Below are 23008 nucleotides of genomic sequence, written 5' to 3'. Positions count from 1 at the left end.
AAAAAAAATCTGAATCTGAAGTAGATGTTTTAGAAGGTAAATCTTCTGAGCTTTTGTTAAAATTAATTTACTAATTTTGGAGTGAGGGAAGTATCTTCCCTCAGTGCTTCCAAATGATACCTAAATTGAGATCTTGACTGCTATTTCTAAAAGCCTTTAAGTTGTTCTGCCATATAACACCTTGTACTGCTAGGTTATTATAATTAAAAACTAGGAGGCATTCTTCATGAATCCAGGATACCAGTAACCTGAACATATTATCAGTCTGAGAATTGGCTTCTGTCTGACCAAGCAGTTTAATTTTTTTTCTCAGCTGTGATGAAATATATTTATGAATAGGGATTGATAGTTTTAAATGTATAGAAAATTGTGTGAGCTTTGCAAAGTGCTTTATGGCCACTTAAGTTGAAAGACTTCATGCATTGAGGATCGTTATCATTGATTTTTTTTTCTGAATGATGTTTTAATTTATGAATTACAAAGACTAATTTTAACTGAATCATATTTAATATAACCTTACTGATTCAATTAAACAGGACCTGAGCAAGACTCTAGGGAGTCTTGCTCCTTCTGTTCCATAGCCTTTTTCAGGACTTTTTCAAGACATTTCCCTTTATCATTAATGGCTGGATTTTCTAGTGGAAGAGAAGGTATGAGGGAAATCCCGTGGTGACCTGTGCTACTCAGCATGTCATGAAAAAAATTGAAAAATTAATTAACACTGAGCTAGCAGTGCTGATGATAGTGGTTATTATTAATGGTAGGAAGGATTTACCATGGAGAATTATGAGAAGGACTACAATTCTGGATGCAATAGAAATAACAGGTGAAATTCAGTGTAGATAAATACGTGGAGGAAGAAAAAAATCCTAATTCTACATGAAAAAAGGTGGGGATGATGAGAACATCTTACAAGCATTATTTTGCTGTCATGATAGATGGTTTCATTAAGATAGAAGTTCAAACTCAGTAGTACTTGGAAAAAGGCAAATAAAATGTTAAGAATTACTAGGGAAGAAACAGTTAAAAAGCAGAAAATCTCTTTGTGCTGTTGTTAAAATCCACGTGTCCTTAACATTGTTCAGTTTTGGTCCTCCATCTCAAGGTGGGAGAAGTCTGAACTGGGATAAGTTCAGAAAAAGACAAAAAGGATGAACAAGATTGCATTGGCCAACCCTCCAACATGTGAAGACAAGATCGGAAAAGGACATATGGTAGAGCTCTACAAAAACACGTATGGCATGGAGATGTGGAAAAAAACCAAAAATTTTGCACTTGGTAGCAGAGTTAGGGAGCAGCTAATGAAGCTATTAGGAAATTCATCAAAACAAACAAGATACAGTTCTTCATAGAGTACTAACCTATGAAACCACTTCCCAAAGGATGTTGTGAATGTTTCTTTTTCCAAAAGAAAATGGGACAATTTCCTGGAAAGTTAACTAAATGCATAGATATAAAAACATTGACAACACATTCAGTTTAAGAAGCCCCTAGATTGGAAGTGATTGGTGGCTTGAGGAAAATACCCTGTGCACTTGTCTGTTCTTAGACATTTCAAGCACCTGAGTACTCTTGGAGACAGGATACTAGTTTAGAGGAAACTAGTATTGCCCTTATTATGGCACAAATCAAAAATATTTCCAAGTGAAAAAGGGAAGACAGGAGAAGAGAAGCATGTGTCTTTGTGTTCACTTGGAAGGTGAAATAATAAGGTAGTAGCCCTTATGATGCCCATTTGAGATTTTGTTTTTGCAACCTTCTTTGCTGGGCTGTTGTTTCTTTTGGAGTTTGCCTCTCTGTCTCACTAATTGACAGAGTATTTGATTGAATACACATTACCTGTTACCAGTTGCTGCTTAATAGGCTTGGTCCCTTGAAACTCAGTGCTGCTTATTCCTAATTGTGCTCCATTGTTTCTGTATTGTAAACCTGTAGCTATTTACCTATGAAAGTTGTATCCTTTTGTGGGAGATGGTAAAATGAAGCAAAGTCATCCTATTACATGAAATCAAGTATGTGTGTCAGTCCCTTGAAGTTCTTGCACTGTTGTCTTCTGTTGCCTTTGAGAAGTTGTTTCATATTTTTGATTTTGTTTCCTTATCTGTCAGATTTTTTTTCTCCAGCTGGTCAGTTCTGGCATACAGCCTCCATTTCTATTAATAATTCAAAGTACTCAGCCAAACCCTAGCATACTCCAATATGTATTAGTGAAGCTGTTCCAGGAAAAATAAGCAAAGAAATATTTGTCTGTATGTTTTATTGGAACTGTAAACCAAATGATAGTTATTTTTTAAAAGAAATTATAAGAAGTAATAATTTCCCCAAAGACTGCCAAATAGATGTATAGACACAAAATATAAACTCAGACAAGAGATCATGGCAAAATCCAGCAAAGAAGAATTAATGTTTATTCTGAAAACAAGACTGTAAAGATGAGGGACTACTTGAGATCAAATATTTACTTGGATTCTCAGCATTTTCTATAGATGAACATAAAATAACACCCTATTAGCGAGTGTGTATCTCTGTGAGTATGACAGTAACTGGAACATGTAGTGTAACACAATGTTACCAAAATAGCCTTGACACATCATCTGGTCCACCTGTTTATGTACGGACAGGATGACATGTGTAGTCTCTTCTCAACTGAGATTTGTCAAACAACTGGCCTATTTCATTGCTTCATTCTTCTTGTATAAAAGCTTTTCATGGTATCCATATTTTCTTTCTCTAAACAAAACTGAATACTTCATGTCACCTTCACTCACTCAGGATAATACTGCTCTCTTTATAAGGATCTTCTCAGTAGGACTGGATATATTTTTTTTTAAAAAACTCTGTTTAGAAAATAAAAAAAATCCTTGCATTTGTCCTTATAACCCATCTGTTCTGACCACTTTGTCATCCTCGGGACTATTTCATGTCACAGAACCATAGAATGGGTAAGGTTGGAAGGGACCACTTGAGGTCATCTGATCCAATCTCCCTACTCAGCAGGGTCCTCTAGACTATGTTACTCAGGATTGGGTCAAAACACTTCCTCTCCAGGGAAGGAAACTCTACAATCTCTCTGGGCATCCAGTTCCAGTGCTCAGTCACCATCACAGCAGTTTTTCTCATCTTCAGGTGCAACTTTCTGTGCATCATTTTCTCGCTGTTGCCTCTTGTCCTATTGCTTGGCACCACAGAGCAGAGCCTGGTCCATCCTCTAACACCCTCCCTTTAGACATTCTCAGTTTTCTTTTCTTGAGGCTGAGCAAGCCTCAGTCCCTCAGCCTTTCCTCATAAGAGAGTTGTTTCAGACTCCTCATCATCCTCGTAGCCCTCCGCTGGACCTGCTCCAGGAGCTCCATGTCTCCCTTGTACTGAGGAACCAAGCTCTGAACGTTGTGTCTGTTTTCCTTAAAGTTTGATGTCTGGAGCTGTGCATAGCTGTTCTTCTCTGTCAGGCTTTGGCAAAAGAAGAACAAACTGTACTTGTTCATGTCTGATGTTCATGTTTCATCATCAGGATTCTTGACTGCAGTTCTGGGGCCAGGCCAGCAGTTCTCGTGTAGCATTTAAACATTTGATTGCTTTTTTGTCAGATTCGTACTCTGCAATCCTTTGTCTTTTTATTGTCTTTAATTTGTTTGATTTGTGTTCTTTCTCTAATTTATTTACTTAGTTTTTAATTCTTATCCCACAGTTCTATCCTTTCTAGTTCAGAATCTGCCCTTGTTCTAGATCTTTATCAGGATGTTTAATGTATATCTTACTCTTCGTTACTAACAAAAGAGAGAGAGCACATTTTAAAACAGTATCAAAATCTAGGGGAAACCAAAAGTGACCTTTGTCCCACAAACCTGCATTTTTCCAGACCTTTTTCCCTTGTTCCTGATGTGTTTGTTGTTCCCATTTTTATGAAGATGAGTAAAGTCAATAGACATGCTGCTTTAGGCATGTATACTATAGATATATAAATACATTGGATGAGGTGCTGCTGTGAGTTATTCTTTGTGCTCCTTTGAACATTAGATCTCCTCCTTTTGCTGCTGCTCACGTTGGTCTTTTCTGTGTGTGCTCTATGCGAGCACCAACGCTTCTGCGGGTAAGGTCGGACTCCTTCATTTCAGGGAGGTGAAAGATAGATTGTTTCAGAGGAAAATCTAGACTTGCTTTCGTCTTGTGACAGGGACATTCTGTATCCCTACTGGGCAATGGGATTCAGTCTTGTGGTTTCTTTTCTAAAAAAAAAGCCTCAATTTACTCCATGCAGATGAAAGCTCCTAACTGGAAGACACTTCCAAGTCCAGGCATATTGTACTCATAAGTTGGCAAAAGCCAATGTAGGTACATAAAAACAAATCTATTTCTGAGGGAAGGACTATATATTAGCTGTATTCATTAAACTGTCCATAAACAGAATATTTAATACATGATAGTCTAGGGCGTATAAGTTATAAAATCTTTGCGTACTGAGAATCTGCCTCCAAAAAGAGTGGTTCAATTTCAGGGAACAACATTTAGGTTGGTATTATTGAGAAGTTTTCAAGTGGAAATCATAAACACAGTGTTTTGAAATGTTCCTCAACATGTGTTTAAAGTCAGATTTACAACTGACATTGTCTTCTGTGACAGATCAAAGCAGCGAGGTAGGGACCGCAGTAATGCTTGAATAGTGCTTTTGTGAGCAGAGTGATATTTGTGAGTAATTTTGACACTTGCTGTAAAAATACATTGTTCTTTTGTAACTGTGACTGTCTGATTACTCACTATCATAATAATTAAACAATTCCTTATTTGCAAGTTATATTCCTGTATTAAATATGAAAGCTTATCATTTTCTGACATGTACTGTATAATAAAATGTTTAAATTTAATCTGCTAAATGCAAATGTAATAATCAGTTAATCATGCAGCTGGAAAATAACATGTTTTTTTTGTTTTCAGATGTCACTCCTCCACCAGCTGCTGGATACTTGGAAGTAACAGATCTTAATTCAAAGAAAGTCAAATACATTGCAATTCCTAGGTAACTGATTTTATTGATTAGAGCACTGTCATCTTAGAAGAAGAGCAAAGAGAATTTACTATCTATTATTACTTCAGGATAAGCAAATATTTCTTTTGATGTGGAAAGTAAGACTAATTCATACTAATTCATACCATTGCAGTTTATTTTTGTCAACATTGTTTATTGGTTTTTACTAGGTAATGCTGATGAAAATGTAGCAATTAATAGGTAAATATGAAAAGCAGCTTTATCTTCTGATTTTCATTCCTTTTGTTCCTTCCCCCTTTTCCATCCACTTTAATCTCAGCCCTCTTTCATTTTGGTTTGCAGTCTATATTTTCTTTTCCTTTTCCCCTGTCTTTAGGATCTGAGAAAGCAAGCTAGAAACTGCTTGGAAACTGGGAATCAAGTTCTGGTCCAATATAAAGTTTACTTTGAAAATAGCTTGAGCTTTTCTGTAGTTCTTCCTTTGGAAACTATACATTCCCACGTATCTTGCATGATACACAAGTATCTTGTATGATAAATTAAAATAGCCAGATTCTATGGCTTCTGTTTGGTTTTAACATCTGTGTCTCACAACTGTGGAGAGTATTTGCAAATGTTTGATTTTATAAATATATATTTTGGTCCCAATTTGTAATTTCCTACTGTAATAATAAACATTTTTGTTTTAAATGGCATTTTCTCCACTTTGCATATTTAAATAACACATGTATAAAACTCACACATTAAGAATTTTTTTTATTCATTCACATAATGTTGATTTTGACAGTATTTATTCTCATTTAAATTCATCCCGGTTCATTAATAATCTGGGGAAAGTTTTAACTAATAGAGAATTATTTTTGTACTTTTCACCATTTATAATTGGTCCATTGGCCTACATCTTACACAGTCATTCAAAAATGAAAGACATTACCATAAAAATAGTAAGGAATCACTTTATTTTTCAGTAGGATTTTATAGGCAATAACAGAAATTACAAAGCTATTTTTCAACACTAGGACTCTAAAGCTAGCATTAGGATTTAAACTATGTACAGCAGATCTGAGCAGCAGTCCAGGTTTAAAAATGTACTCCAGTAAGAACTGATGAGTAAACTAAGTTTTCATCATAAATGTATGAATAGTTCTCTGTTAAAATCTAACAACCTTTCTTCCTTCTGGCAAAGTTAGCCCAGTCAAATGCTGAGATAACTTTCAGCTGAGTTAGTACATGGTGGTTTCAGTAATAGGTAAAGCCTGTGTATTGCTTCTTCTTATCTTTTTGAAAATTATTAATTTTGCCATTAGTGCAGATTACCAAGTACTTTATGCATGTAATTAACAGCATTGAAAAATGCACAGATTCTTCCCTGCATTGTCTAAATTTCCTTTCATATTATGTACTTATTAGTAATTGCTATGTTCCCTTCTTATTATGTACTTATTACTACTTATGTACTGTCTTTAACAGTAAATTTTTGTCAGAAAGCTGACTGTTTAAAAAAGTGCTACAATTCTCTGTACATAAAGCTGTTAAATTATCATTGGTAAATGAGTATTTAAATCTTAATATTTTATTAAAGCACTAGAGAAAGATGGTACTCTAAGACGATGGAATTGTATTTTCCTCAGTGCTCAGATCATGTTCTCTTTATTTCTGTTTTAGTTTAATATTTTTCAGTAGCATATTTTAAAATTTCTTATATTTTTAATAGTTTTTTTTCTGTGTTTAGATAGATGAGATACATCAGTGTATCTAAACTACAGCAGTGGTTTTGGCAACATGTTGCCTTTCAGCCTGGGCTTTTATACTGCTTCTTACACAATCAGGTGTCTTTTCGTTATGTTCAGTTTCAGTAGGTGGAAAGTTTCAGACAAAATAGTGGGTCCTCAGGCCTGAGTTGTAGTCTCTCATGAAATGAGGATGCAATTTCATTTAATTGTCACCTTAACTGCAGAAATACAGCTTAAAAAAAATCACATTAATTCATGTTTTTCAGGTCACAGTCTCTCTCTCCATATACATCTTGGCTCTCTAAGATCTCAGATGCTGATGCCCTGCTGGCACCACTGGGCAAAGTGGGTTTGGTTACTGTGGATATGGGAGGAGGTGTGAGGCTTTGGGAGACTGGGCTGGAAAGCCTCCAGCAGTCACTGCAGGATTGGAGGAACATGATTGGCCAAGAAGATGGTCGTCCTGTGCAGGTAGGACTTTAGAAAGCTGAACTGGAAAATATAACAAAATAAGCTATGCATGAGTTTTCAGCTGGGAAAGGAGTTGAGGGGAGAGGTGTGTTGAAAAACATTATGAAGTAGAAGTGCACCTGTGAGAAAAAATTTCATAGATTTCTTCCCTGAAAAAAAGAGGCACAGTAGCTTAATTTAAAAACATTTTGTAACTTCTGTAATTATGGTTACTGACAGACTCTTTGTCTCACACTGTTTGTACTTTTGCCAAATTCCAGTGCAATTAAATGCAAATAAATGCTTTATCTCCTACTGATTTTTAAGTGTAACATTCAAAATGTAGAATAATTAAATTAATTTTAAAGAAAATTATATACTTTTCCAGAGTTCAAATTCTTGGAAAAACATATTGGCATTTTACTTTGAAAAAGAAACTTGAAACCTAGGTGAAAAATGCCTTGAATTCAGAGTAGAGCCTTTGGCTAATCTTGATAATTTTCCCAGCTGAGCAGAGTTGCAGGGATCTCCATACAGCCATGTTCTCATGTGCAATGTTTAGGGAGATTCTGAAAATACGCAGCATATACATGTATGGTGTGTGTGCATGTATGTATGTATATATATATGACTGTTAATGTACTGTTAATGGCTAACTTGTGATCACCATTGCAACACAGAGGGAACATTCAGGACTGTTCAGTTACATCTTTAATTAGAATGGGAAAACAGAATGAGTCTATTCTTAACTGGCTCCCTCTCTGGTGTTGGTTGGGTGTTTGTGGGAACGAGATATATTAGGCCAAAACGTCTTTTACTTTCTTTTCCCACTCTTAGCTCCTTTTCTACAAGATGTTCTGTGGTTACAGAGACTTGGGCAAGAACTGACATATTCTTGTTACTGGACTTCAGCAAATGCTATTCATAAAAGTCATGAGAAAAGGAATCTGTTACCCAGTAGCACCTTTGTACTCAACACTTGTGGCTTTGCCAGTGCCATGTTCATTGCCAGTGCAGTAGCACTAGCACCATCTTATGGTCATATATAGTATATATAGCCGGTTTACACCAGCCCGGGGAGTTTGACTAGTTTTATTTGTTCTTTTTTCCTTTTTTCTTTTTTCTTTTTTTAATAACTTGTTATTTTATTCAACAGTATTACTATATTGTCAATAATAGCCAACAAATTACTACACAATACTGGCTTGGAAAGTACACTCTGTAAGAAAATTTAACTAGAAATCTCAAGTAGCTATTTTAAAGAAGGCTAAGATGTTCTACACAGTCACAAAGTAGTTTTCAAAATCTGCTGTAGAATTCCTCTCCACTGACAGCCTGCCTCACTACTAGGCACACTCCAGGGTAAAGCCTCCTTAGAAAATCTTTTTTTTTTTCCCTGTATCAAGCCAGTGGTTTGTCAGAACTGAAATAGCATGCTCTTTTGTTGCCATATTATGTCACAGTACAAGCTGGCTTGTACTGGGCAAATTAATTCAGCTACCATTCAGCTCCATTAACTAGCCCCTGGGTTGACTGACAGGAACTCCAACCAGTTATGTTCCTTCCTAAGCTACAAGCACATCACTGGTCCAGGATGTGGGAGGTGTAAAAGATTAGACCAATGAGCTATCCAGACCAGGTTTTTCAAATGCCAATTATAAAGAAGGGCTGAAGAATAAGCTCTCTCTGTTGCCACATGAACATTGGGTGAGTGGTTCTCTTTGTCTCCAACCCACTCCCCCCCAGTATTCACACTCCTTGATTTGTGCTAAAGGACTGGAACACAGCCTCCTATATGATCTTCTGACTTGCATGATTATCACTAACTTCTGTTTCCCTACTTTACTTTTTTGCTTTGCTTTGAATGGAAAGATAATGAGACCTAAGAAGCTTTGTTTACAAAGGCATTGCAGAGCAATAAGAAATAAATTAGGTCTTTTATTTTATGTAATCTCAGATAAGATAATAGATATGTAGTTGCGGTGTAAACTCTGTACTTTGCTAATTGGAAATTAAGGCCTTCACCTTTCCTACTTGATTTCTCAATAGGCCTAGGCATAAAAGCAGTACTTTATTAAGGCATTCATTTCTGGAAATGAAATTATCCTATTACCTTAAAATCATATTCATGTAACTTCCCTGTGTAATTGAGCATAGCAAGAACATGTCTCTTGATCCAGGGACAATTACTTTGCTAAGAATGCTGCAGCTAAATATTTCCTGATACCTGTTTTTGCAAAGTTGGGCATATTTTGCAGCCATGTATTGATCTGATCAAGTGTATGAAAATTACTTCCTTTTGTTAATGTTTCATGCACATGCTCGTGTTAATTAACTTTGAGTCTAATTAGGTTTCTCTAGTTCTTTGACTAAACCCATCATTCCCAGTCATCCTGTAGCAGAAACTCACTTTAAGAGAATTGTCAGTGTTCCACATATCACCCACCCACCTCCAATCTCCCCTTCCCTTAAAACTGCCATTGTTGCATCCCACAAAACTGTGACAGGCTTATTATCCCTTCGTGGTGATGTTCTTAGGCCAATCCAAGACCTGTCTATGTGGTTGGGAACCACTGATCTGCAAAAACACAGAATTTTTTTGAATCTTCCTGACCCTTTAGAGAAAAAGGAATTAGAGGGCTTTCAATATAAATATAGTTTCAAAGAATTGCAATAAAATCTTCAACCAGGCTCTCCAGTTGGAACTATTGGTACTGTCTTCTAGGGCTGAATTTTTGCTTTCACAAACATGTTAGCTCTGAGAAGGAGGCTGAATATAGATAAGCAATGAAACAGAGGAAAACAAACAGCTGTTTCCACTTGTAATCAGTAATTAGGCTCCCTTGATATAATTTGTGGCAATCTTCATAACAGTCAACATTTGTTTTGTATTGTTGATGTACTCAGCAGAGTTCAAAATGCTGAAGTCTTGAGCTACCAAATTAGTTTATCAAAATATGGTATGTGTTTACATAAGCCTGCATTTATACAGACAGGTCAGAATTTTTTCTCATTTATTGAAGTTTTAAATTCAAAATAAGACTACAGTATTCAGAAGTTACTAAATTGGAATGTCTAAAATACAACATCTAAACAAAATATTGTATTTTCTAAAACTGTGAACTCTACTCCAAAAACAATTGAGCTTTTTCACTGTTTGATGTCCCCAGCAAAAAGGTCACTTCATTATCAAATACCAGAAGAGAATTTGAAGGACAATTTATTTTAAAAATTTTGCCCTAAAGTTTCATGGCAATAAGCAGACATTGATAAGCTTGAATTTCTTTTTTCATCCAAGGGTTATTGATGGAAATTAAATAGAACAGCACTGATTACATTCTGATATAGTTCAGATACTGTCTTTCAGTAAGCATTATTTAGTGGTACATTTAGATAAAGTACAATGCTTAGATTAAAAAAATTTAAAGGTACACCATTAGAGGTATTTCAATAGATGTTAAGGCATTTATCTGACTATTACCAAAAACATTTATTCTATATTTACTCCACTTAATGTTTTCCTGCTGTAGATTGTTGTCCAAAATGTTTCATGTTGCATACTCAGTATGCCATTGTTTGCAGAAATCCTAGGACATATCCAAACCTGTAGAGTGCATAAAAGTATACTTAGTGAAAGATTGCAAAAGCTTTGCCATCTAGTTTATACTAAATGTATCTTAACTCAAAGTCAGATTCACAACATTTTTTTAAATCACAGTATAGTCTTGGTCTAGGTCGTATCACCATGCAAAGTGGCATCCTGAGGCTGAGGATAGTCTCCTGTCATTTCAGATTGTCCAAAGAAGTGATCTGATTGATTAAAAAAAAAAAAAAAATTCTTGTAAACTAAGATTTTTAGGAGTTTATTTGGGTGGGGGATTTTTTTTGTGTATGTTGTTTAATGTATTTGTGGAACTTGCAGTAGTTGTATCATCTCCTACTTGCATAAGATGGATTTCTGAAATTGCAGTAGTGCCCTCTGTTTGTGGCTGTATATAAAGGCCTAATGAGTTAAGTAGTTGTAATTGTAACTTTTGATTTCTTATGGACTAATCTCTCTCATTTTTGGTATAGGAAGCCTTCCTCATAAACACTCAGGTACATAGTTAGAAATAAATTCATACTTACATCTAAGTGAATAGTTAGCAAGTAAAACAAGAGAGACTTTTTTCCATTTTCCTGTCTTTCTGCTGTCCTAAAATGGGGTCACAATTTCCTGGTACATTCCATATCTTAAAAGTCAAGGCCTACTTTTTTTACAGTACACTTCTTCAAGGATGGATATTGCTTGTGTCTCTGGCCTGTGACAGAGCCCCACTCTAACATAAGTGTTCTGTGTAAAGTGTGGTTTTCCTCGGAAACTTAAAAAGTTGAAACATTTGACTCAGATTATGTCTTCTGTAACTCTAGGAAACTCACCTGAGTTTCCTAGATGATTCAGGTTCAGGCAATATGATGTCAAGACCACATAGTGTAGGACTGAGCAGAGCAAAGATGTAGCACATATGAATTGAGTGGGCACCAGCTGTTTAAAAATAGATAAAGAACATTTACCCATGAGCAAGTGCAAGCGCTGTGTAGAACCTGAATAATACAAGACCTACATCATCCCACCTCTCTAGTCTGAAAACTGATCGGCAACACTCAGCTTAAAAAAGGATGTACTTCTTTGTAGGTGTGTCAGTCCAAAGGAAATGTGTAAGAGAGACACTGACACCTTAGTATGATTCAGGCCCTTCCAAAGAAAAGGATCAGCCTGGAAACGTTTTCTCCCATTTTTTCCTCACTTTGCTTTCGTGACTTTACCTGATGTAAAGGTTGAACTGGAGTCAAAGTTGAGTACACTTCTGGAGTATTCGTAATGCCAAAAGTCTCATATTTCCTGTTAGAGTTAAAAGAAGCTCAATCAAATTAAATTAGGTGATAGGTGTGCAAATGTAGCTGACTGTGTGTCTTACATATGTACACACAGGTACATGTATATACTTGCACACACACATAGACACATGTGCTCTTTTTTTTCCCCAGTTGTCATACCTAGACATTGGTTCTTTTGAATTAGAATTACCTGAAGAGATCATCATAACTTTGCAGGCAGCCAGTCCCAGAGGGACTGTATTTCATAATGAGCAAGAATTGAAAGTCGATTTGGATAATGATTGTCTTATTCCCTTCATTTAGTAGTCTCATTTTTTCCATTTGTATTCCATGCAGCTAATTGCATAGAACTCTACATGAAGTATTCACCCCTTAAGTGAATTAATATTGTTTTATTTTATTGAATGCATCCTTTTTTTCTCTTGTTATTTTCTGAAGCTATACTTTAAAATTCAGGTTAATGCGAGTTCACCTGATGAAATTTAATTTTTTTGGTTGGATGTTTATCTAAAGAATAATTAATTCAGGAGTTTCAGTGATTCCAATTTGCTTATGTTTACTGCTCAGAATCTACTTTAATCTATACTGATGGTTTGAGGGTTTTCTTCCTTTATAAAAAGTGACACTGTACTTTATAATGTTACAAAATCCAGCCTTTTCTTGATGTTAAAACTGAACTGGGCAAAGCTGCAGTTCTTGAATCGAGAAAAAAGCATGACCTTTAACAAGAGTGGTTGGTTCTTCTCACAACCACTCTCTCGTTCTCTTTTCTACTTTGCACCAAGCAGTCTTTCTGACCACATGAGGGCATCGGTGGGCTAATAACAGTGATTTCCCTCAGCTTTTAAATACTGTCTGTGCAAACCCCATAAATTATGAGAAATACATGCAGTGGAGAGCTCTGGCAAGTTTGGAATAACCATATGATGGCATTCTGCAGACCTGCACAGGATCCTGAAAATCTCGAATTACTGCAGATTGCAGAGTTATTTAGTTAATAGGTGGATTCCAAGATATAGTTTGATAGCACTTCCTGTTCTGAGATCCATGAGCCCCAAACACACAGTTTAGTACTGTGACCACTTCCCGGGCCATATAATTTATTCAGCTGAGGACTAGCAGCTGTGTACCAGCCCTTGAATGAAGGCATATGAATATGGGGAAGCTGTGAGACTAACAGAGCTAAATAAATGCATATCTCTAAAAGTATTTTTGGGATAAAGTAACTCAGATAAAGATCACTGGCTCTCTGTCAGATACCTTTTCTATAAATTTCTTCAGCTTGAGTGAGGCCCTTGTTAGAAGCACAGTACATACATGTCTAAAATACATTCTCTTTCCTAAGGAGATCTTCCAGTCTAATTGGAGCAGACAGACACAGCAGGACGGAAATGACCTTAACTTTCTATTAGAGCAGTCTGATGCAGCACAAAGTTCCCTTTCTTTCTCTGACCTTCCTGTGGAAGCCCAAACTTCTCATGGGAGAAGAGGTTATTACCTCAACACACCGTCTTGAAGATTTCAAAAAGTCTGGAGCAGTGCACTTGCTGACATAAAGGCTGGAGCTCCTAACACCAGTGAAATCCTGCTGTCCCAGCAAGACAAATGCATACTAATAATTATGCCTTTATGTAAGTGGTTCCCTGATTAGTGAAAGGACAAATATTGGGAAAACTTAAATAATCTGATATGTTACACTAATGCCAATTATAAGCAGCTTTTCTTTAGAAAATAAACCAATGTAATAGATATTAAATAACTTCTGCCTCTGCTTCTTAAGGACAGCATTGACAAGGTCCTAGGTATACAGAAAATCAGGCTTTTCTACATTCACATGTAATTTTTTTCAACTTTCATTTCACCCTGTGGTTTTCAGTCTGGAGTATTCCAAACTGCTATAATGTGTTCACTTATCTCATCTTTCTAGCTTGTCTAGGAGGTGTGTAGTAGTCATGATAAATAACCAAGCTACATGTCATCTGTCTGCTCTGGTAACATTTCATAGTGGATTAGAATACTAAAAAGATGACGACCTCACATCTTATAGTTGAATAGAACTGACTAGGGAATTTTAAATAATGACAGAGCAAAATTGACTTTACATAGGTGCTTACATAACAGAGGATCCATTAGATGAAATAAATGTATTATATTATCTTATTTCTTTATTTAGTTTTCCAGCTTTTAAGCCACACACTGTATATTTGTAGGCAAAATACTCTAATGCATCTGCTATGCAGAGTTTCTGAGTATGTTCTTCAAGTGACAGCATTTAGTTCAAAAAAGAGCCCATCACAGAATTTTGTACAGTGGTTAGGTTTTTTTAATTGGTGTATATAAACTTAATTTATAAGCCAGATATTTTTGTAAGTTTCACTCCAAATCTCCACCTCTTCCCCATCCAGATTCACTTTTCTAAAATGCTGTCGAAGTTTGATGATGCTTTCAACAATTCTGGTATTCAATACAAAAGCTTAATGCCTGCATGAATTTCAAATGCTACTTTTAGAATTAAATATTCACCCGAATCAGATGATGCACAAAGCTTTATTAGTTCAGTTTGAACTCTTGAAAAGTTTTACAGACAACATAGAAAATCAAAGTGAAGTCAAATGAAAAAGAGAAAACATTAAAAGTTTTATACTGCAGTGCGATAAATGTTTTTTTCATTTCAGGATACAAGTGAAGAAACGGGATGTATTTCACACATTTTTATTGTCTTATCTAAGATTAAATATCTTTTCTGTGGAAAAATTCCTGGTGGACTCAATTTTGTGCTGGTGTGAACAAGAAATTATGCTATTAATTTTTCGTACATAGAAAAAAGCAGTACGTGATACAGTACGAGTGAACAAAACAGAAGCCATTAGAGGGGGTTTTGCCTATTTATGCTGTTCTCTCACCAGTTTGTGTAAGCAGATTATAAAAAGTTTTCTTTCTCTCTTTAGTAGAATCAGTTTTACAGTAGAGTGTAAAACCACAATGGAACAGGCAGGTTAGGCTGTGATCTGCCTGATGCAGAACTTCTTTGTTCTTTGAGAATGTAATGTGTATATTCGTGCTGCTGATAAAGATTGTGTTAGAGGAAGGTATGTTCTTGTTCTTGTAAAACTAGGATGCAGCCTAGTATAGTATTGAGGGTTTAAGGTTAGAGCAGCTCAGGAATAAAAGAAAAATGATTATTTTGTTTCAGGGAAGAATCAGTCTTTTGCACATCTGCAGAAGTGCATTCTGCATTCCACGGAATACATTTCCTAATCCTTTGTGCCACTGTGGGATGGATTGCTTAATGCATTTTTCACATGGAGTACAGTTGTGTTTTGTTACAGTTAAATTCTATCTTTTTTCATAATAATGTATGAGAGTCAAAGCAGATTTTGTACTGATTTTGATAATGAAATTACCATCTCCCAGATCACCCATAAGGTAAAAATCTACAACATTTCCCTTCTTTTCCTGCAATATTCTACTGATACATGCTCAATCAGTCTACACCACTAATGAGGACAGTGAGTTAAGATACTTTACAGTCTTTCTAGTGTGTTTATATTCATATAACTAATATTTTTCAGCAATAATTTAGTGCCTTTCATGGAAAGTAACCCATTTCCTTCATTGACTATAAACTGCCCTGTTTAATATGTTTTATGGTAATGAAAAGGGAAAATATAAGATTAACTCTTTCCTTCCGCATCTCAGACATGTTATGATAAGAGCAGATGTCTTCTAATTGGATCTTGGAAGAGTTCTTTCCTTTATGTTAAGAAAAATAAATGAAGAATGGGATCTTGCCAGCCTACATCTGCCTACACTCCAAGACTGTCTAATCATGCAACAAATTAAGCTAATGCACACCTTCTTAATTTACATTAAAGAAAGCACCTGAATCGTACTAATTGTATTCTGCCTCGAATCTTAGTGCACACATTCTTTTCCTTCCCTGTTTTCTTCTGATCAACAGTAAGAAACAAGCAGTAATGCAGTATTATTACTAATAGTAGAATAAGTACTTTTGAAAGCAATATTTGGGCACCCTAGAATTTTCTTTTTAAAGATTTTCCTCCATAAATATTCTTTACATCTGTAAATACTGCAGCTGTGTCCCTGTTTGCTTGTATAAATTGTACACATTTATTCAGTTGTGACACATGAAATCATGCTGGTTGCATCTTTAGTAAATGTGTGGAATGATCCACTGAATGCTTAAAAGGGCTTAGTAGAGAGGTTGATTCCTTGTCACTGCATGCAACAAGGAGGAATTCCATTTATTTCTATTATGAAGTTGTAAAAGCCTGTAAGGAATGCCTAGCTCTGCTTAAACATTCCCAAAAGGATAAGAAATACTTGGTTTGGGGAGGTTGGTAGAATGGAAATATAGACTATTTTTGAAAGTGAAAATTTCATGCCTTTACACCTGCAGGATGTTATCCTGGAATCAAAGTGGGCTTTTTTCTGTTTTTTTCCACCTTTTTGTGCCTGGAGTATTAAAATAAGCATTGTGTTTTATGTGAGAGGGTTAGATATGAGTTCAGCCTGTCAGGGCCAGAGATAATTAAAACTAAGAGGTGAAAGGTCTGTTCCCCTGTACATGAGGCAGCTCGCCCCCATCGGAAACCAGTATTTCTTTGCCATTCCTGAGGCAGAAACTTGCTTTTGTTGCTGTGAGCCCCACAAAGGAGCTTTCTGGCAAGCAGTCCTGAATGGGAGGCACTAACACATCCTGCACCCTTCAGGAATTTTAATAAAGTTAACCCTGTCAGGATACAGAGTAAACTGCTGTATTAAAAGACCATCAACTCTCTAGCCAGTTTGCAGTGTTGCAATGTCAGTTACAGGGCAGGATGGCAGGAATATCTACAACCAAAAAAATTATCTGCATCCCAGTTGCATCACAGTCAGCATTAAGGAAAAAGCACTTCAGATTTTACTGGAAGCTGTCACTTGTTGATTACTTTTCTATTCAAAGCTAGAAATATTTTCAGGCTTGTGTGACTTCTGCTTGCAAATTCTAAAATATATTTCCTCACCTGTAACCATGAGTTCTCTATCTCCCAGCTGTTAAGCCTGAGTACATGTTCTGCCCATTGTTTTTAGAGAGCTAGCTTTTTAGACAACTGTAATGGAGGCTTGAACAGTGAAAGCTGTTGGCTCAATCTCTTGCATAAACCTGCCAGGAATAAATAAAATTTCAAGGGGGACAAGACAGGAGATTAAACTCCCTCTCTTTTGCTGTCTCCACAATAAACACAACTTGAGGAATTTTAGTCTTAAGTTAATTGTAACAGACTTGAAGAATGAGGAGCTGATGTATGACTTAAAATACTTGGAGGAATATTGTTAATAATATGAAACATGAATGGCTGAATAATAGATCTACTGAAATGTTCATTTCAGTTGACTTTGCTAAATGTCTTTTACTCATTACACTGGGTATTATTATAAACATGTTAATAATACAGCTATTAATATACATTTAATGCAGATGTACTTTGAATAGTACTTGCTAAGATACAGAAGTGCACAGTTGTGCTGCTTGGGACTCTCTTTAAATGATTAATCTTCTTTTTAAAGATTTTTTTTTCCTTCTCAGTTTTGCTGCAATGTGGGATTAAGATTACTAGATGCTAAAATTAGATTAAGATGCTAAAATGTCATTAAGGTCACCTGCACAGAATCAGCTGAAGCTAAATTTGATAATGCTTTTGGTCAGTTTTACTCAGAGAGACAGGGAGATTTTTTTTGCAATGCATTAGAAGCAAATTAATTCTGAAATCAAAAGGAGAGTACTGTATTGTGAAAATAACTCATATATTAGAATGAAATACGGGTGTGTATGGGGCATCAATAATTTTGATAATAGAGTACAGCATCTGTCTTCATAATTCCCACGCTTTTATTGTGGGTTATTTTCTAATGAGTTTATGCAAGCTCTTTTCTTCCCATAGCTGTGACAGTGTTTTGTAGTTGTGGCAATGCTTAGTGTATCTGGGTCAGCTGTTTGATCCTCAATACAGCCTCTGTCTCTTACTGACGGATTGTAAAAGTGTCAAAAGTATGCCAGTGCTTCCTTACTCTCCAGGGGTTAATGTTATTAAATTGGATGATTTCATATCAAAATTCAATAAAATTAAATCCCAAATTCACTTAACTGGCGTGAATGTGGTTCTAGATCCACTTCCAAAATAGTTAAAATTTGTTTTGTATACAATGTGCTATAGTTTGTCTGACCAGCTGAGGTCTAGACAAAACTACCAGCTTTTGACTCATCTTTGCAGTGGCCACTATTACAGATTGGTATGTGTTTAATGGGTGTTTGGCATAAATATGGTACAGATGTGAAACATCTGGTTTTACTATGATGCTGAGTGCAGTAAATCATGTAACAGACTTCTTTCAGCCTCTTTATCTTCTTCATGAAGAATGATAAGATCACTTAGTTTCCAAATGGAATATGTTTGTATCAGTTTTCCCTATGCAGTTTGCTCTTAGAATCCCAGTGTTGTCAGGGGAAAAAAAAAAAAAGTGTAACCATGCAAAAGCATTTTGTCATACATTCATATTTTTCAGAAGATACTGATCTAGAGCAGGTTGTTCAGGCACCATGTATCTCTCACTGAAAGTAAAATCAGTGTTTAGTTCTATTCCTGTACTGTCAGGAGTTAATGGGTGTATAAGAGGCATGACCAGAAAATTCAGTCAAAGAATACAAGCTGTGCTATTTGTTGTTATTTCTTTATTTCCCTTTTTCTTAAGCACTCCTTTCATGCCATTGCATCTTAAGAAAAGCACATTCCTTTGGCATCCTTCTGACCTGAACTGTTCATATTCTTCTCATACAAAATTTTTGTTTGTTTCATTGAATTTGGAAGACCTACAGAGCCTGCATCACAAAGTACTTATGAAAGTACCCATTACCTATTGCTATAAGTGCCTGAGAATATAGAAAGAAAATGAGAGAACAAAATTATTTGAAACCAGAGACTAAGATCATTGATGATTACTGACAATTAGGACTCTACAGAGAATAAAATATGAATTGTATATTCCATGAGAGGATGGTAGTTGTGCTACTTGTGTGATGAAGACTTTGAAAAAAAACCTTCCCAAACAGGGAGTGGAAAAGTGGGATCATTCACACTCGTCAATATGTGTAAACAAGTTTAGATAATTTACAATTCAAGTATGTGTGCCTTGAGTGTTTTGGAAATAGTGGTTCTTTTAGAAATCAAAAAGCAACTTTAAGAGGGAAAAATTCAGTTTTTCCAGCTATTCTTCTCTGACCTGTGCCTCATTGCTGGAGCTCAAGGCTGCAAGACTGAATTTGTGTGTTGTTTTACAAAGCCATAATATGCACACCAGGCAGTATGGAATCTGCACAATGATGCAGTAATGAATAGTGCCTTTCAATGCATGTATAGCTAGGAAGAGCACATATTTCTCTCAAGAAGGGGTGATTAATCAAAACTTTTTGAAAGGAAAAATGTTTCTAGAAGTCTTACAATTAGATTCAAATTGAAAATATTCAGGAAGGGACAGGTCAACTTTTAAGCAAGGAAATCATTTATATATTTGAAAAATACCCATCATAAGAGTAATAGAAAACCCATTGTAGAAATTACAGTCAGACAAGCTTGAATTTTAGGTTTGCTTGAGTCCTTTCTCTGCTTTTAGTACTTGTATTTCTTGTCCTCCTTCTCACTCTAGACAAACTAGATATTTCCTGCTGAGTGTTCTTCAGTTTCTCAGGTTTCTAATCCATCCAGTTTTGGATTCTGCCTGTTAAATCTATCTTTCCAATAGTTTCTAATGTCAAGAATTCCTCCAGTTCTCAGAGGGGTGATGTACCTATGGCTCTTCCATCTCTTTATATTTGTCATGCTGAAGAATGTATCATTATCCAAAATTTTTCTATTCAGTTTTTCTCCTGATCCTCCCTCTAATTTCATGTCAGGGCTCATTGATTTACTGTTTATTTATTTGTAAAATATATCTTCAATTCTAATATAGGTATTTAGTGGTCTAACTTCTAGTTTATAGAGGTGCTTTCAGAGTAGAGACAATTTGTTGGCTGTAAAATTACCTTCCATAGGTATGGAAATGGGAAGGGGAAAATGAGGTAATTCTTTTTCAAATTTACCATGTACTTAGAAATTGCATTATATTAGCACACCATAGAATCCTCTGAAGAGAATCTTCTGGATATACTTTTCTGGTTTTTCTTTGAGCTCTTAATTCCCTTAGTGACTTGTCAGACTTTTTCACTGAAGATTTAAACAACACTTGTATTTCAAAATGTTTAGTAGAATTTTTCAACGAAAAAACTTGATAAAAATAGAATATGACATTTGCATCACTGGTTATAGTTATGTTTATTTCATAGAGCTTTATTTTAAAGAAGGAATATTTTTCTATAAATAGTACATAAGCATGAACATGTAAAATTTTTGCCTAATTTCATGGTTCTTATTATAGAATAATATTTTATTTTGTTTCACAAGGCTGAAACAATCATCTTGGGTTTATAATTTTGTTTTAAACTAAATTCAGCAATTTTTACTAACCAGTTTTTTTTGATAGTTCTTAAATCTATCAGTTATGCAAAAAAATAACTGTTTATTTTAGCGGAAATCTCTTACACCAAAAAAAAGTATATAACCCTAAGGTATATAACCCTAGCATGCTGTTGTGGTTACATGTTTTTCCCTATACAAATGTTAAATGGATGTAATTTAGCAGATTAGATCTAGATTTTACACTAATGACATGGTTCACAGAGGATGTATTATACCTCTTTGAATTCATATAAATTCTGTAAAGGGAAAGAAAATGATATTTTGAATAGCTGCCAGGACGATGTTGTTAGAGCACATGTTTTCAGTTCAAAAACATGTGTGGAATTCAAGTCAGCATGAAGTTGAGTCTGCACAACAGTGAATTCACTGCTCTACAGTGAAAACCCTGATAATGCCAGTGAACTTCTGAAAAGGCAATAAATCATAGTTATTGGGACATCTAAATTCATTGGAGAATTAAATGTATTATGGTAGATAAGAAGAAAGTTAATTTTAAGCGGTTGCATACATTAATTTTCTATCTCAGTCACTGGGTTTTGTCAAAAAAAAATATAAAGTGGTGCTAAATTATAGAAGATTAGTAAGGGGCAGTTCACACATGATTCATTGATTTACTACATGACTCAGAGTTCATAACGGGAAGGAGTATTTTTGCCTTCAGTCACCCACTTAAATCCAGCCCCAGCCTAAAGTGACTCAGCCCTGACCATCTGGCAGCTGTTGGGCGTTCAGCTGTGCTGTGAGTCAGCGGTGAAAGTGCCGTCAGTGGGCAGGTCTGGAAAACCCAGCATGGGAGAACTTCTGTGGTCCAGGCAGTAGTGTTGAGAATTGGTGAGCCTGTCAATGAACTGGCCATTTGCTGACCAGTCTCATCTCTAGTCACTGTTCATGAAAGAACATCAATCTACCCATCAATAGGGAATGTGGAACTGCAGTTGGATGTATATGAAATGTAGAAATGGATGTGCAGTTCCGTGGATATACAATACTCTGAGAAGTGTTTGAACTGCAGGTGATTTTGTCTACAGGGGGATTTTGAGTTACGTTGGGCAGTTATCAGGAAGGAATTTCTGATCTGGATATGAACGGAATGCAGAGGGGCTCAGATGTGGCAGTAGCCTTAGTTCAGGTGTGAGTCTAATGTGCCACTCAGGAGCCCTGTTTTACTCTGCTGTCTTCTGAGATGGGATGTTGCATTTATTGAACTAATGCCAGTCCTACAGCTGCTCAGCACACCTGGAATATTATGATTAGGTTGTTAGGGTGTTCACTTTACTATAAGAGATATTTATGTCTCTCTCTCTCCTTTACAGATAACCATTGAGAGGGAAAGTGGTTTGGATGTCAGTTCCCCCAAACATGGAAAAGTGGATCCAGACAACATGCCACATGTTGGTGGAAATATGTGGGCTGGTGGAACAGGTTTTTCATTGTTTTTGGTTGTTTGCCTTTTTTTTTTTTTTTTAATTCGTCATTGACAGATATCTAAGGGAGATGCTGTACCAGTCAAAAATATGCAAGCTGTCCTCTGCCTAAAGTTACTTTACCCTATATAGTCAGTAAAATAAGAGAAAAGAAGGATTTACAATGTCTTACTTTAACTGTATGTAGCAGATGTCTGCTTCAATTATATTTTTTTTGTTTCCTTTTACTGGTCGTACAGAGAACAAGAAGCTTGCAGCCACAGAAACTAGGCTGAGCCATTTGCCATTATCTTAGATGTCCCTGTAGCTGCAAAAATTTAGATAGTGTAGGCAAGAGGTACATAGAACCGGCAAACTACCTCCTAATTGTAATATGTCATTATACTGGTCACAAGATAAAGTGATATGGAAGCAGTGTAAACCAACAAATTCTAGGGAGAAGACAGAGTCTGGAACCAGGAGCTTTGACTTGATGTGCAAGATTTATATGTTCTGTGGTATCCTTTGTACGGCATGGAAAGAATTATGAACCATGTCTCAAGGTGCTATAAACACAAGTATTCCAGGGGAGTTCTTGTTTACCATGATAGCCGTTAGGTTTTGAAAACTTTTGGCAATAAATATTTCAACTGGGGATTGTTAACAACATTTTTGGACAATGGTAGCTTTAAAGAAAATTTGTTCTTATTTTTTTTAGAAAATGTATATTCCTAATGGTTTTTTATCTCAACCATCTTAGGAGGGAGAGACACTGCTGGGTTAGGTGGCAAAGGTGGGCCATATAGACTGGACGCTGGCCACAGGGTTTACCAAGTATCTCAGGCTGAAAAGGATGCTGTTCCTGAGGAAGTTAAGAGAGCTGCTCGAGAGATGGGTGAAAAGGCCTTTAAACAGAGGTAATGTAAAAGTCTTTCTTTGCTTTTCCATTTCCCAGAAGAATTTGAAAAAGATGGCTGAAAATAATTT

General features: G+C 35.8%; 1 protein-coding gene across 3 annotated transcripts in view; it reads left to right on the top strand.

Annotated features, from left to right (window-relative positions):
- The window catches only part of VWA8 (von Willebrand factor A domain containing 8), a 181476-nt gene that overhangs the window by 135105 nt on the left and 23363 nt on the right, over nucleotides 1-23008 (top strand). For all 3 annotated transcript variants that reach the window (XM_030272011.4, XM_072928692.1, XM_072928700.1), the window contains 4 exons: nucleotides 4933-5014; nucleotides 6984-7188; nucleotides 21932-22040; nucleotides 22782-22938. In XM_030272011.4, coding sequence (XP_030127871.4) covers nucleotides 4933-5014; nucleotides 6984-7188; nucleotides 21932-22040; nucleotides 22782-22938 — 553 coding nt within the window. The remainder of the gene's footprint in view (nucleotides 1-4932; nucleotides 5015-6983; nucleotides 7189-21931; nucleotides 22041-22781; nucleotides 22939-23008) is intronic.

The sequence above is a fragment of the Taeniopygia guttata genome, chromosome 1, assembly GCF_048771995.1.
Source record: "Taeniopygia guttata chromosome 1, bTaeGut7.mat, whole genome shotgun sequence".
In the NCBI taxonomy this organism is placed as follows: domain Eukaryota; kingdom Metazoa; phylum Chordata; class Aves; order Passeriformes; family Estrildidae; genus Taeniopygia; species Taeniopygia guttata.
The sequence above is the reverse complement of the archived record's forward strand: the minus strand, read 5'-3'. Positions and strand labels throughout refer to the sequence as shown.